This window comes from Brienomyrus brachyistius, chromosome 25 (assembly GCF_023856365.1).
Source record: "Brienomyrus brachyistius isolate T26 chromosome 25, BBRACH_0.4, whole genome shotgun sequence".
Lineage (NCBI taxonomy): Eukaryota > Metazoa > Chordata > Actinopteri > Osteoglossiformes > Mormyridae > Brienomyrus > Brienomyrus brachyistius.
The window spans coordinates 11,518,526-11,532,412 of NC_064557.1; the positions used below are offsets into that span (position 1 = coordinate 11,518,526).

The following is a 13,887-nucleotide window of genomic DNA, read 5'->3' on the forward strand; positions in this document are numbered from 1 at the left end:
TCATTGTAGCACAGACGAAGACACCTGTGTTTTTGCCCTTAAATACCTTTCTCGTCACAGCGGCCCTCTCTAATCCTACGAAGGGTTTACACTTTGGGTCCATGACCTGCAGCTCGCAGGTAGCACATCAGTAGCACCGTCTGCTATGAGCAAACAGGAACACTTTAGTCAGTTATGACACTGTGCCACTGCTGGTTTAAGCCCTTAAATGATGTTTTGTGTGTGGCAGGAGGCGGGGGGGGGGGGGTGGGGGGGCTCATAGACTAACACTGACAGAGTATTCCTGTATTGTGGTATTATACCATCCATTAACCAAGGGGCATAAAATCGCCATGGCAACATTTCAGTCAGGCCTGATCAGCTAATCTGGAGTGAGCACCTGAGTGATGGGGGTGGGGTGGGGGGGGGCAGCCTGCTAGCTATTAGCTCTGCTTACAAACACCCGCTGACTGGGCAATTTACTCACTGGTGCTCAATAACACATCCTCACTAATAACCCCACCCTCCTTAGTCACTGAAAAACCGTAAAGGATAATACATGTCAGCTAATGTGGTGGACAACCCCCCCCCCCCAAAAAAAAAGAAAATAAAGAAAAACAACGAAGAGAAGGACAGCCAAAAAGGGCACTTTGTTATACAGCAAAGGAGGTTTACAATCTATCAGTGACTCCGAGCAGGCTGTGAGTGTACATTTCGGTAGAGGGAATGCCGTTTGACTCCCTCGCTCTTTATAGCTATTGCATATCAACAAAAAACAAAAAAGCTTATTATTAATAAGATGAAATAGTCTCAAAACAACATACTACATGAAGTCATAACCTCACTACACTATGGGGCAGTGGCTTCCGGTCACCGCGGGTGACGACCTTTGACTCTCCTGTCCGCTGGGCCCCGAGCAGAGGCGGCGACCGGAACGTGAAGCAGGTGCAGCTGTCGCCGGGCCGGGCCCTCGGAAAGGGGGGCCAGCCGGCGCTAACGGCTATCCTCCGTGTCAGACGCACACGCGTCCATGACGCCCTCACTTCCAGGAGCCTACAGTCGCTTCACATAGTTCCCAGGGAACGTCCCGAAAATCTTGGTTCTCCTGGAGGTACCTGGAGGGAGGATCACAGAGAGCAGATGAGTGATGCCCCTCTGCTCCATTGACGGTTTGGGGAAATCGTCATGGAAACAAGAGGGTATCAGTGCCTCCTGTCTATCGAGTCAGACGGTACACACTTGATTTAGCAGAAAAGCAGTCTCGATAATAGGAAGGACAAAAATACCGAAGTGGATAAGGCAGCTAATGCGGCACGTTTGGTGCGCGGCCCGGAGCCAGCGAGTGACATCACAGCCCTGCGCTGCGATCCCCAGCCATGCGCTCGTTAATGCGCCAGCTGTCCGGCTGCTGTGACATCACGGCTCTGCGCTGTGATCCCCAGCCATGCGCTCGTTAATGCGCCAGCTGTCTGGCTGCTGTGACACTTCTGCCGAGACAGACGGACTGAAATCTTCATCCCCCCCCACCCAAAAAAAAAAAGCCTGAGAACACCTTGAGAGCAGGGATCACATTTTTAACACGGCTCTGAACGGGTCAGGGGGCATGGAGGGGATTTCAATGTATCTCTGTCAGATGACCATGCATGACGTGGCTGTGAGATCAAGCAGGAATCAGAGCACAGACTCAGGGTACAAATGTAAAATATTTGTGTCTCCATCCATCTTTTACTTTTCTTTTGCCTGGAGCCCATCCCAGTCAGCAGGTGGCACCAGACTTGGGTACACCCTGGGTACAGTCCGTGGCACTGACACGCAATCTGACGCTGTGGGCAAATCTTGGCTCAGTCCTGGCCCCCTGCGAGGCTCATGGACCCATGTCGGCTTACCCACAAACCAGCCATCGTCACACCTCTCCATGACATCCACCAGGTCCCCCTCTTTCAGTTCTAGCTCATCTTCATTACGGGGCAGGTAGTTATACAGGGCCTGGAACCTGAAGGGGGCGCCAGAGAGAGACAGGACTTAGGTACACACTGTGTGGATGCGGTGGGAGAATCTTCACATGGCGGGCGGGAGGCAGGGTCACTCACAGCTCTCCTCCACAGGGCTGGGTGTCTCGCACAAAGGCGGGCCGGAGGGGCTGGGTGGGGTGGTGGGCGGGGCATGCGGGAACACAGAAGGGGAGGGAAAGAGGAGAGAAAGACGTGAAATAACAAATTCTACGTTTATTATCGGGCAAGGCAAGTGCTTAGTCAAAGCAGGACCAACAGCACTGCAGGTTTGGCTCTGAAGACAGTAACAATTGCCAGGCAGGGTTACCAAACACAGCGGCAGGCTCACCAGCGACTCGCATTAGTCCTGGGTGGCCCGTTCCTCACTGGCAGACCATGCGTCACGCCCGGTTCTGACATGCATACTCGCCCAGGAGGAAGGACTCAGTCCATCCAGGACACGCCCTCCTGCCCCGCCCCCAAGCCACACAGAGCTATCAGCCAAATGGCAACTTCTGACACAACGTATTTACTGCCACAGCTGAATTACAGCAATTACAATCACAGCAGCCGTATAAATTCCTACCACCTTTGAACCACCATTCCTGAAGGGTAACTATCTCCGGCCTTGATGTGCTGGTCTCTGGGGCGGGGCAAAGGGCAGGTTTTCATGGTATTAGTAGGAGAAATGATCATATCCCAGGCAAAGAGGGGCTGTGGGCTGCACCCCCTCCCGGGTGACACACGTGACCCTACCCTGGAAGAGGCCCCTGAGGCGTGACCTGCAGATGACCTGCATGACCTCCTGGACATCAGGGGGCTAAGGGGGGGTTTACCGTCCGCGACAATGTCACATTTCAAAGGCGGCTGAAAGAACCAGAACCACAGGGTTTGGGGTGAGCTTCGAGCGTACACACACACACACACACATACACACACACACACACACACACACACACACACACACAGAGAACAGCTCCTGCTGTGAACACTCGCAGCCTTTAAAGGGTTCTCCCAGCCCATGCTAATCTGATGTCAGATTAGATCTTATACACAGGTCAGAAGTGTCTTCATTTACTGATATCATGTTATAATCGAGTTTATGCAAACAGAATGGACTGTACAGTATCTCACTTGCTTTCCTCACCTCCTCAATCCTCAGCACCTCCTTACACAGCTCCTGATGCCACACACTCAGCCTCTTTTAATGGGTTAAACGTTACTTTTTCATCTTGGGGGCAGGGAGTGCCATCTATGGCCTTTCATTTTCAGAGGGTCAGGGTTACTGATGTGGTTCCACATAATACCTTCATCTTCGGTGACCAAGGCAGCAGGCAGGGGGAGTGCGTGGCCGAGGGAGGGGTGGCAGGAGGGGGAGGGGCGGGGCATGACAGAGGCAGGGTGTGAGAGTCTTGGGCGGCATCTGAGGAAACGTGGACCTAGCGGGGGAGGGACCGCAGATACCGAAGACCTTCAGAATCAACATGTTTGCTGTCACAGGCTAAACAAACAAGGACACTGGGCTGTCCGACCAATGCAAGCTCCACAAACCACATAGGAATTTACAAGTAGTGATCTGGCCACGGTGTCCTAACATTAGATAGATTCATACTTGGTTAGTGAGGCACGGTACCATTAAAGAGTAAAACATCAGACCATGCAAGCGCTACCTCTCGGACTGAAGCTCCACTCTGTGTAAGGATCGGGCCGCTCTCAGAGGGGTCCTCCTCAACGTGTAGCTCCAGGACCTCATTTGACAGCTCTACCTCTGACCTGGTCTCCAGCGCAAACTCACTCTCTGACAGGTTCTCCTGGGTAATGGGCACTAGGTCCAGATACCTGCTCTGTTCATCCACAGATGGCTGTTCCTTACTCACGAGGGGTAAATGCCTGACACCCAAGTCTCCAGGAGCACCATCCTTAGGGGAAACTGCTGCATGATCTGGCTGCAGAGACAGTGGGTTCTCCTGGGAACCCGTGGGTTTGTTTCCGTGGTGGGAGGTACAGGCAGGCACAGGAGGAGCAGGATTAGTTTGAGAAATGAGAGAGCTTGTGTAGGTAGGCAGGGAGATGGGAGGGGCCTCCAAGGAGGGGGCTGGAGGGATGGGTTCTTTCTGTGTCATGAAGGTGGGGCTCAGTAGTGGAGTAAGTAGGAGTCTCAGCGGAGCTGCTGAGCTGAAGACATCCAGATCAGACAGAAGGTCAGCTGGGAGGGGTGGAGGCGAGGGGGGAGGGCTTCCCATGGTGGGGCAGACTCCCAAGGTGAGCGAGATCCACTCGCTTGTGATGGCTTGAAGGTGCGCCCTCTGGGGGACAGGGGAGGAACTACACTTCGGCAATGGCGATGGTGTGCCAAAGGCAGGGGCTGTGAACATCGGCTTGTGAGAAGAGAAGAACCATCAGAACCCAGCGAAAGACCAGAAGATACACTGAAAACCAACTAATGACCTGTGCAACCTCTGGACCTTCAACCTGTTCTACAGGAACTCAGTCCCCGGGATAACAGAGGCTGCCCTACCAAGAAAGCGGGAGCCCTTCACTGCTCGCGAGAGGAGAATAAGAGTGAGAATGCTGATTATTAGGGTCCTAGGCCCGTCCAGAACCCGATTCAGGCACTCTTACCTTGGAGGAGGGGGGGCCGGCCGGCCGGTCGCTGCCGTAGCCCTGTGAGCCCGGGCTCCTGCTGGGGGTGCTGGGAGACTGTTTGATGACATCCACATAGGACACGGGGAAGATACCCTGGCGCTGGGTGTCCAAAATCTTCCCCTCATACCAGTTTGGATCCACCTGCCTGAGCAGGACCACCCTCTCGCCCTGTCACATGCGTGCACACATAGGCACATGCACAGCAATGTCAGAGTACTACTGGCCAGTGACGAGGACACAGCAAGACCAGATTACCATGCCAGGTTTTACCCAATGGACACCAATAAAATAATCAACTAATGAACTTAGTAGGTTAAACCAGTCCATGACTGGACAAGGCTGATTGTTTTGGGTTAATTTTTCTCCCTTAACTAGTGATAACTCAGTGGATGCTGATGATTCTTAATGGTCATAGCATTAAGACAGAAGCACGAATAACTTCAGATGATCCCTTAGACACTCCTTGTGAGATACCTATATCCAGATGGTCCCTAAGATACAAGAATGGGTGACGCTTATTCCAGGTGGTGTCGAAGACTGAGCAGAGCGTACAGGGCAGCTCCAATGGCCTCCAGCACGCGGTACCTTTCTCAGAGACAGCTCCACGTTGGTGTCCGCGTTGAAGTTATAGCGAGCCACTGCTTCTCCGATCTCTCGGACCTGTGCTGGGGGTGGCGGCCTGGCTGGCTGCTGCTGCTTCTCTGTGGGGGGGAGTTTCTGTGGGGGGGGGGGTCAGACCTTTAATACAGCAACAAGAAGATGCTTGCAGGAAGACACAGAGAATCAGAAGCCTAAAAAAGAGGAACAGGCGGAGAATCACAGACACGACACACAGTGTGGAGATACAGGCAGATAATCACAGCCACAACAAGCAGTGTGGAAATACAGATAGAGAATCACAGATATGACACGCAGTGTGGAAATACAGACAGACAATCACAGCCACGACACGCAGTGTGGAGATACAGGCAGATAATCACAGAAATGTCATGCAGTGTGGAGACACAGACAGAGAATCACAGACACGACACAAAATGTGTAAGTACAGACAGAGAATCACAGACATGACATGCAGTGTGTAAGTACAGACAGAGAATCACAGACACGATATGCAGTGTGTAAGTACAGACAAAGAATCACATATACGATATGCAGTGTGGAGATACAGACAGAGAATCATAGACATGACATGCAGTGTGGAAGTACAGACAAGGAATCACACACACGATATGCAGTGTGGAGATACAGAGAATCACAGACATGACACGCAGTGTGGAGATACAGACAGAGAATCACAGACATGACACGCAGTGTGGATATACAGACAGAGGATCAGAGACACGACACACAATGTGGAGGTACATACAGAGAATCACAGACACAATATGCAGTGTGGAGATACAGACAGAAAATCACACACACAACCTGCAGTGTGGAGGTACAGACAGAGGATCAGAGACACACGCAGTGTGGAATTAGACAGAGAATCACAGACACGAAAAGCAGTGTGGATGTACAGACAGAGAATCAGAGACATGACACACAGTATGGAGGTACAGACAGAGAATCACAGGCATAACACGCAGTGTGGAGATACAGACAGAAAATCAAACACACGACACGCAGTGTGGAGGTACAGACAGAGGATCAGAGACACATGCAGTGTGGACGTACAGACAGAGGATCAGAGACACGAAAAGCAGTGTGGATGTACAGACAGAGAATCAGAGACATGACACACAGTATGGAGGTACAGACAGAAAATCACAGGCATAACACGCAGTGTGCAGATACAGACAGAAAATCAAACACACGACACGCAGTGTGGAGGTACAGACAGAGGATCAGAGACACACGCAGTGTGGACGTACAGACAGAGGATCAGAGACACACGCAGTGTGGACGTACAGACAGAGGATCAGAGACAAGACACACATGGAGATACAGAGAGACGCACCTCCACGTAGGAGATGGGGAAGATCCCCAAGCGGCCTCGGTGCTCCCCTTCGTACCAGTTGCTGTCGATCTGCCGGATAATGCTGATGGCGTCCCCTTTCTTGAATGTTAGCTCCCTGAGAGATGCAACGGCACCTGTTAGCGAGCCCAGTACAGTCTCATCACAGGCCCTCACACACACACAGGAAGGCAGACACACTTACTTTGCAGTCTGCGCCTTGAAATCGTAAATGGCTCGAGCAGGCTGTTTCTGTCAGGAGAGAGACTTTGGTGAACCATAGGGATCGGCAGCGGAGCTAAGATACATGCCAGGGTAAATGTACTATGGTGCCAGGTACATGTCAATCAAAGCCCTGCCTCAGCCAATAGTCTGGCTAAAGGGGTCTAGGGTAGGACACACAGTACCATCAACATAGAACGCTGGATGATGTCATAAGGTGGGGGGGGGTACAGATATCCATGCAATGGGAACAAGGAAGTAAACCCTAAAAACAGGTGGCTCACGATGGGGTATCAAGTGGTCCCTTACCTCTTTATCGGGGGTCAGCCCTCTCTTGTGGTTCCCGTACTGCCCCCCTTCAGGGTAGGGGTAAGTCCTGGATCCATCCTGATCTGTGGGGAGACACAGGGGAGGGCTGTGAGAGAGGGCCTGTGGGCCCGGATGCAAGTATGCCCCCCCCCCCCCCCCGCATGCGTGGACCAGGCGATGGATAGGTGAGTGCCCGGGTGGGGGGCGGGGACATTCAGAAAATGTATGGGGGGGTAGAGGGTGAAGGCACAGTGAAGCACTGGTTCATCAGACAAGGATGCATGGAGGGTGAGCACAACCACGTCATGCAGACTCCACCCCCAGCCAACCCCCCAAGACCACCTCCTCACGGAATGAAAAAGCCCCTTTACTGATGACACACTGACACTGGAATATTATGGACTGGCACCACTTTGCAGATGCTGCTATTCATACACAAAAACAAAATGAGTATATTTATTTTCTTCAGTCACAGAGATGGTGACATATTCCCCCCATGAACAGTAAAACCATGGCAGCAACGCTACTGGCTGCCACATCTACGCCAATCAAAGCACTGCTGTATCCAGTAGTCTGCCAGAAGGGGGTCTGGGGACGGGACATACGGTATCAGCAGCATCTAGCCCTGGATGGTGTCACAAAGGCATGCATTTTACAGCACAGGACACGAGTGACAACAGCGAAACAGCGTAGAGTCAGTGTGCTGTGTCCCGTGCTGCTACTACAGAGTCACAAGAAAACCCTGCATCAGAAACATCCGGACCACAAAAAAGGTAGACGAGGACAGATATAAGATTGGATCAGCGCCGCAAAGCTGCATTCAGACGAGAGGCGGCTGGCGGGAGAGGCCCGATCGGCGTGCGTACGGGCGTCCGTGGATCCTCTGTGAACGGGGGGGAAGGAATCGTGCGAGGAAGCACGATCACGAGGCCGCGGCGGATGTACAGACATGAGGTGGGGTGGTGGGGGGGTGGATGGGGGCGATGATGGGCTGTGGGCACGCGCGCGCTCCACCTTCGTTGTAGTCTGCATAGCTGTTCCCCTGGAAAGAGGCACTGTGAGGTGCCATGTCACGCTCGGGCCAGCAGGGGGAGCCGTCTGGCTGCGGGGAGTATGCCGGATGCTGCCGATGGCTCCGAAGCGAGGAGTCCCTCTCGGGCACGTCAGGCAGCAGCTCCGACAGCAGGCGGCGGAGCACACGCTCCTCAGGGCCTTCGGCCCAGGCCCCGCCCCTGCCACGGGCCCGCAGGTGCTCACAGACGTCCCGCAGGGCACGGTCCAGCGCGTCGTACACAGAGCTCCCGCTGCGCTTCTGCTTGCGGGACGACCTCTCTGGGGGCGAGCCCTTGCTCCGGCGGAAAGGCACTGGGCTGACCAAGAAGGCCAGCTTGGAGAGGCCAGGCTGAGCCTCCTCGCGCCGCAGAGGGGGGCGGCGCTCCCGCCGGGCACGCTCGTGGCGCAGCATGGTGGTGAAGCGCGTGTAGGAGGCGGGGCAGCGGCCCTTGCAAGAGCTGTGGGTGTGGCGCGAGTGAAGCGGTGGTTGGGGAAGGTGGTGCAGGTGCAGGTGGTGCCGATGGCTGCCTGAGCCGTAAAGGCTCTCGGATGAGGTGAGGGAGCAGCGGTCAAATTCGCTCTCGCTGCAGAAGGATGAGCCCTCCACCTGGATGAAGTCGCTCAGCTCAGAGGGCGGGGCGTCGTGCTCACTGTCCGAGCCGTCGAAACGTGCGTGGGTGGGACCATCTGGGGCTGCGTGGCCTGCCCCGGGGGGGCCACCGTTCTCGGGCCGCTGTGGCCGGCCCTCAGGGGGGTCCCGGGCGGGCTGGTCCTCCTCCAGGAGTGACTCGATGGAAAAGCGGCGGCGGGGGGGTGGTGCCCTCGGAGCCTGGCGCCTCATCCAGGTTGGGCATGGAGCGGGACTTTTGGATGAGCTGCTCATACTCAGAAATGCGCGTGGGCACCATGTCACGTGGCACCTCAGCGCCCTGTGCCCGCCACTCAGACGCCCGCTCGGCACGCCGCTCCGCCTCCAGCTCCAGGATACGCGCCCGCACCGAGCGGATCACCTCAGACGCCAGCAGCTCACGCCGGTCGATCCTGTGCATCTTGCGGTAGAGTTGCAGGAAGCCCGGTGCATCGTGGGCTGCCCGCAGTCGTGCCCGAGGCTCGGGTGAGTCAGGGGGGGGGCTCTCTGAGTGTGTGCGCCCGTTCCCAGCCCTGGCCCCCGTCCCGCCCCCGTCCATCAACAGGTCGTCACAGCTCCGTGACTTAAGACGAGGCATCGCCACATCCTCGCCGCTGCTCCACGTCTCTGCATTCTGCCGGTGTGTCTGCCACACAGAACGCTTGGAATCCGGGGGGGTGGTGGAGGCGAAAGCTGGGACCGGGGTGGCAGGGGGGCCAAGGCGGGCAGAGTCACGTGAACTGCCACGCCCGATACCTGAACTAGCTAACTGCAGTGAGTAAACCGGGCTAATAATCCCACCTTGGAGATCCATACAGAGCAGCATGGCAGGAGAGAAGCAAGAGAAGAGATTAGCAGCGATCAGGGGTGACAGAAAAACAGACAGGGGTGAAGTCAGTAAGAGAGGGTGAACAGGGGTGCGGCTTCCTGGGGGACAGGAGGGGTTAGAGAGAGGGGAAAGGCAGGAAAACAGGGGGCGGGACTTCTTGGGGGATGGGAGGAGTCAGAGAAAGGGGAAAGGCAGGAAAACAGGGGGCGGGACTTCTTGGGGGATGGGAGGAGTCAGAGAAAGGGGAAAGGCAGGAAGACAGGGGGCGGGACTTCCTGGGGGATGGGAGGAGTCAGAGAAAGGGGAAAAGCAGGAAAACAGGGGGCGGGACTTCCTGGAGGATGGGAGGGGTCAGTGCAGGTGGGATACCATAAGTGTGTCAGAGTAATACAGTCAGTGTGATGGCGTACGACTAGATGTGTGCGTGCATGTGAGTCTGCCCATTTGAGCGCCCAGCAGGAACTTGCTCATACCTTTGACCCTGCACGGTGATGAGGGCGATGAGCGAGCCAGCGGTCTCCTCAGGGTGCCACTGCTAGCCTTGGGGGGTTCCCCGGGGCTGGGAGATGGCTGGGGTGCATTATTATCCCCCCGCTGTCCGGGCTGGCTGAACGCTGGCTCAGACTTTCGCCGTTTTCTGTAATCGCTGGCTGAGCTGGGGGGGGGGGGGGGGGGGGGGCAAAATTGAGATATGTTAGTGATGGTCAAGACCCTGAATGGGACTGTGTGTGTCTGTATCTCTGTGGAAGATCTCACCTAAATGGCCTGTCTACGTCTATTTGTGATTATCAGTGTCTGTCTGTGATCATCTGTGTCTGTATACAACAGGGTGGCAGATCTCACCTAAAAGGCCTGTGTCTGTGAGTATTTGTCTGTGGTTTTTGGTGTCGGTCTGTTATTATCAGTGTCTGCGATTATCTGTTTGTCATTATCCGTGTCTGTGTGTAACAGGATGGCAGATCTCACCTCAATGGCCTGTCAGTCATTATCAGTGTTTGTCTGTGATTATCTGTGTCTGTCTGTGGTTACCTGTCTGTGATCATCTGTGTCTGTGTGTAACAGGGTGAAAAATCTCACCTCAATGGCCTGTCTGTCTCCCTGTCCGCTGGAGTGAGCTGCAAAGATGTCTGAAAAAGAGTGAAGAACAAAGAGAAGCCTGATCTCACGGCAACAAAAGCTGTGAGACGCACAATGCCCAGTTGGCACGCCTGTCCCGCCCCTGCTCTGCTCTGATTGGTCGAGCTGTCAGCATCCATTCATGGACAACCCGCCCTAACCTCACCCCCTCCCGCTTTGCATTGGCCCAGAGACTTCACCCCGGTCGCACTGTCAGACCCGTCACAAGCGACAGACCCCTCAGAAACCGCAGAGGTGGCAATGCCCCTCTTTTTCCTCCTAGTGACCTGCCTCAGTTTCCATAGCAACACTGGTCCCTCCCCACAAATCTGTGGGTGCTGTGACTCCAACGCGCTTGCTGATTCTGCAGCGCGCCGCTGATGCCTCCGGGAAACCGTCCCCTTCTCCCTGCACGGTCGTTTCCACGCTCGACGCCTCCAATCAGCACAGCCAACGCAGACAAAAAAAATTCTTGCAATTGGGAGGGGGCAGCCTTGTCGATACAATGCAGAGGAGCAGATGTAAGGAGCTCTGAGGGACCAGCCGCCTGTCTGTAACAAATCCCCTCCCCCTCTCACTAGCAATGACACATGGCTGTTTACCAGCCAGAAACCTCTGCCTGCCCATTCTGATTGGAAACCGTGTCAGGTTGACCAATCACAGCACAGCAGACAAATGTGAGGTAAGTGATGGCATCACTGATTGTACAGAATTTTGTTTAGATGGTTCAGCTAAATCGTCTCTATGTTTTGTAAACAGAAAAGCTTTCTGCCTGTACTTGGTTACCAGGAAAATTTACCCATCATAGAGATGCCGTAACGGAAAATATACCAAGGTTGTTATAATTATATAGTTATGATTCAAATGTGTGGATGAATTATATGGCCGGTATGTGATACAAGTGAATCAGCTTCACACCATGGTGCACACGTCTGTCACATGCACACGTCTGTCACATGCACACGTCTGTCACATGCGCACGTCTGTCACGCACATGGCAGCAGCCACACTGCAGGCAACACCCATGAAGCCCCACACCAGCTGTCACGTCACGGGAGGATGCACTGGGGCAGACCGGCGGACACGGCCGAGGCAGGGGTGAGGGCGGAGCTAGGCATGAGCCAGCGACATATCGGACTGGGGGGTTACCTCGAAGAGCCCAGCGGGGGCGCTGTCTGGATTATAATCCAGCCGCTTTTTGGGAGGCTTGAGTGTCAGAGGCAGCGGTGGGAGGAGGAGGAGGAGGAGGAGGAAGAGGAGGTGGAGATGAGATGGAGAACAGTCAGAGGCATCATGGGAAAGAACATGTGGAGAGAGTGACATCATTAGAAAACTGAAGCAGACCAAGCAGGACACGCACGCGTACACTTAAGCACACACACACTTATACACACACACGCCATGCAGAGTGGCAGAGATGGTAAACGGTAAAGGGGGGATACGGGGGGGGGGGGGGAATTAGCATCACACGCTACTTAACAAACACTATGTGCGGAATGGTCCGTGGATTTGCGATTATGGCGCCATTCAGGGCTGTCTGTCAGGAAAGTGAGTGAGCACACACAACGCCTGTCACATGTGCACCGTCTGCAGGAGGGCAACGCACTGCCCTCATGCCAAACTGCCAGGCGGCAGGGGTCAGTTTTAGTAGCCTGTCTGTGTGTGCTGTGTGTGTCTGTGCCTGTATGTGCGTGTCTGTGCGTTTGTCTGTGTGTCTGTAAGGCTCACAGCAGTTACTTCCTCTTTCTAATAGTTATTGAGCAAGCTAGTCATGTGACCAAGTAGCAGCAGACATAAATAGAGCTCAGTAAAACACGGCAGCAGAGACGGAGGGGAAGCCGAATAGAGATCCATGGTCAAACTGTGAAAGACCCGTAACCTCCTGGCTCCAGGTTTCTAATGTTCTAAATGCAGGGTCATAAGTGCCTGCATATTTCCATGCGAGGCAGAGAGCACCAATCAGGACAGCTGAGGTGGCCCACATGCACGTCTGCGTGTTCCAGTCAGCCAATCAAAACGGCCTCCACAAATCACACGTCCCCTGCTTCTTCTGGACATTAATGGATGTCTTATGATAAGAAAGACTTTGATTCCCATTTTTCCTGAGCACATTTTTTCCATCACCAAATACTCAGAAAAGACAATGACAGGAAAAAAACTAAGATAAATGGGAGAACCTCAAAGTCAAGGGAACTTTCTTATTACAAGACAGAAAGGATATTTTCAAATCTTACTAAGGAGCTGCTTTGTGTGAATCCTCTTAAAAGCCAACATAATTAAAGGAAGTTCTGTGAAAATGTGTTTTGAAGTGAGGGTGGTAGTGATCTACATTTCCAAGGAAATGCACAGAGGCACGCCCTATGCCGGGGGACATGCCCCTTGGTGTCAGGCAGGTGGCTGAGGGGGCCATGGGGGACCGCAGCCCTCATTGGGGGGGGGGAGGGGGGGGGTTAGAGCCACGCAGAGCACACGCACTTACCGGCCGCCCGAACTCCAGCTCGGAAAAGAACCTATACCAGGGTTCGTTCTCTAAATCTATGTCATCGGGGTTTAAGGCACTAGTCTGGAGCAGAAAGCAAAAGGGGAGGAGTGGGTTGGGGGGCAGACAGAGAGAGAGCACACAGAGATATGGGATGGGTTTGACAACAGACCCCCCAGCTACAACTCCCACGTTTTGGGTTCTGCGCTCGATCCCCCAAATGAAGACACAGGGATGACAGTACTGCCAGATTGCCAGCAGGGGGCAGCAGGCGCCCAGCGCACAAGCTCACGCTTCCCCTCTTCCACTGGCACCGTCGTTCCTGCGCCGTCTACAGAAACACACATCCCACACACTCCCGCCTGCGCTGCCCCCCCCCAGGCAGATTCCTGGCACGGTGATCAGGCTCTTTTCCAGCTGATTGCTAATCATCTAGGGATTGGGAGCCTGCTGGTGCTTTCCTGTCACACAGATGAGAGCACTCCCGAATTGCACGCAGGAGTGAACTGCACCTTTGCCCCCCCTGCACAGACACGGACTCCTCGCTGGGTCTCCATGGCTATGACTCACTCACGTTGACTCATCTTCAGAAAAACTATGTGAAATTACTCACCATGGCAGGAGAACGACGACACCCCAGAAATACGAGGTGATAACTGCGCATTGAGTAACAGTGTCCCT

The 13,887-nt window shown here is 54.3% G+C and overlaps 1 protein-coding gene across 1 annotated transcript in view; it reads right to left on the minus strand.

The window, feature by feature from the left end:
- Positions 1-606: 606 nt before the first annotated feature.
- Positions 607-13,887, minus strand: part of sorbs2a (sorbin and SH3 domain containing 2a) — a 39,627-nt gene continuing 26,346 nt past the window's right edge. Inside the window, 15 exon segments of the mRNA XM_048995904.1 lie at positions 607-1,094; positions 1,866-1,972; positions 2,070-2,119; positions 2,727-2,837; positions 4,593-4,784; positions 5,202-5,333; positions 6,574-6,688; positions 6,776-6,822; positions 7,102-7,184; positions 8,116-8,965; positions 8,967-9,583; positions 10,085-10,266; positions 10,689-10,738; positions 11,877-11,933; positions 13,207-13,290. Coding sequence (XP_048851861.1) covers positions 1,033-1,094; positions 1,866-1,972; positions 2,070-2,119; positions 2,727-2,837; positions 4,593-4,784; positions 5,202-5,333; positions 6,574-6,688; positions 6,776-6,822; positions 7,102-7,184; positions 8,116-8,965; positions 8,967-9,583; positions 10,085-10,266; positions 10,689-10,738; positions 11,877-11,933; positions 13,207-13,290 — 2,739 coding nt within the window. The 3' untranslated portion in view covers positions 607-1,032.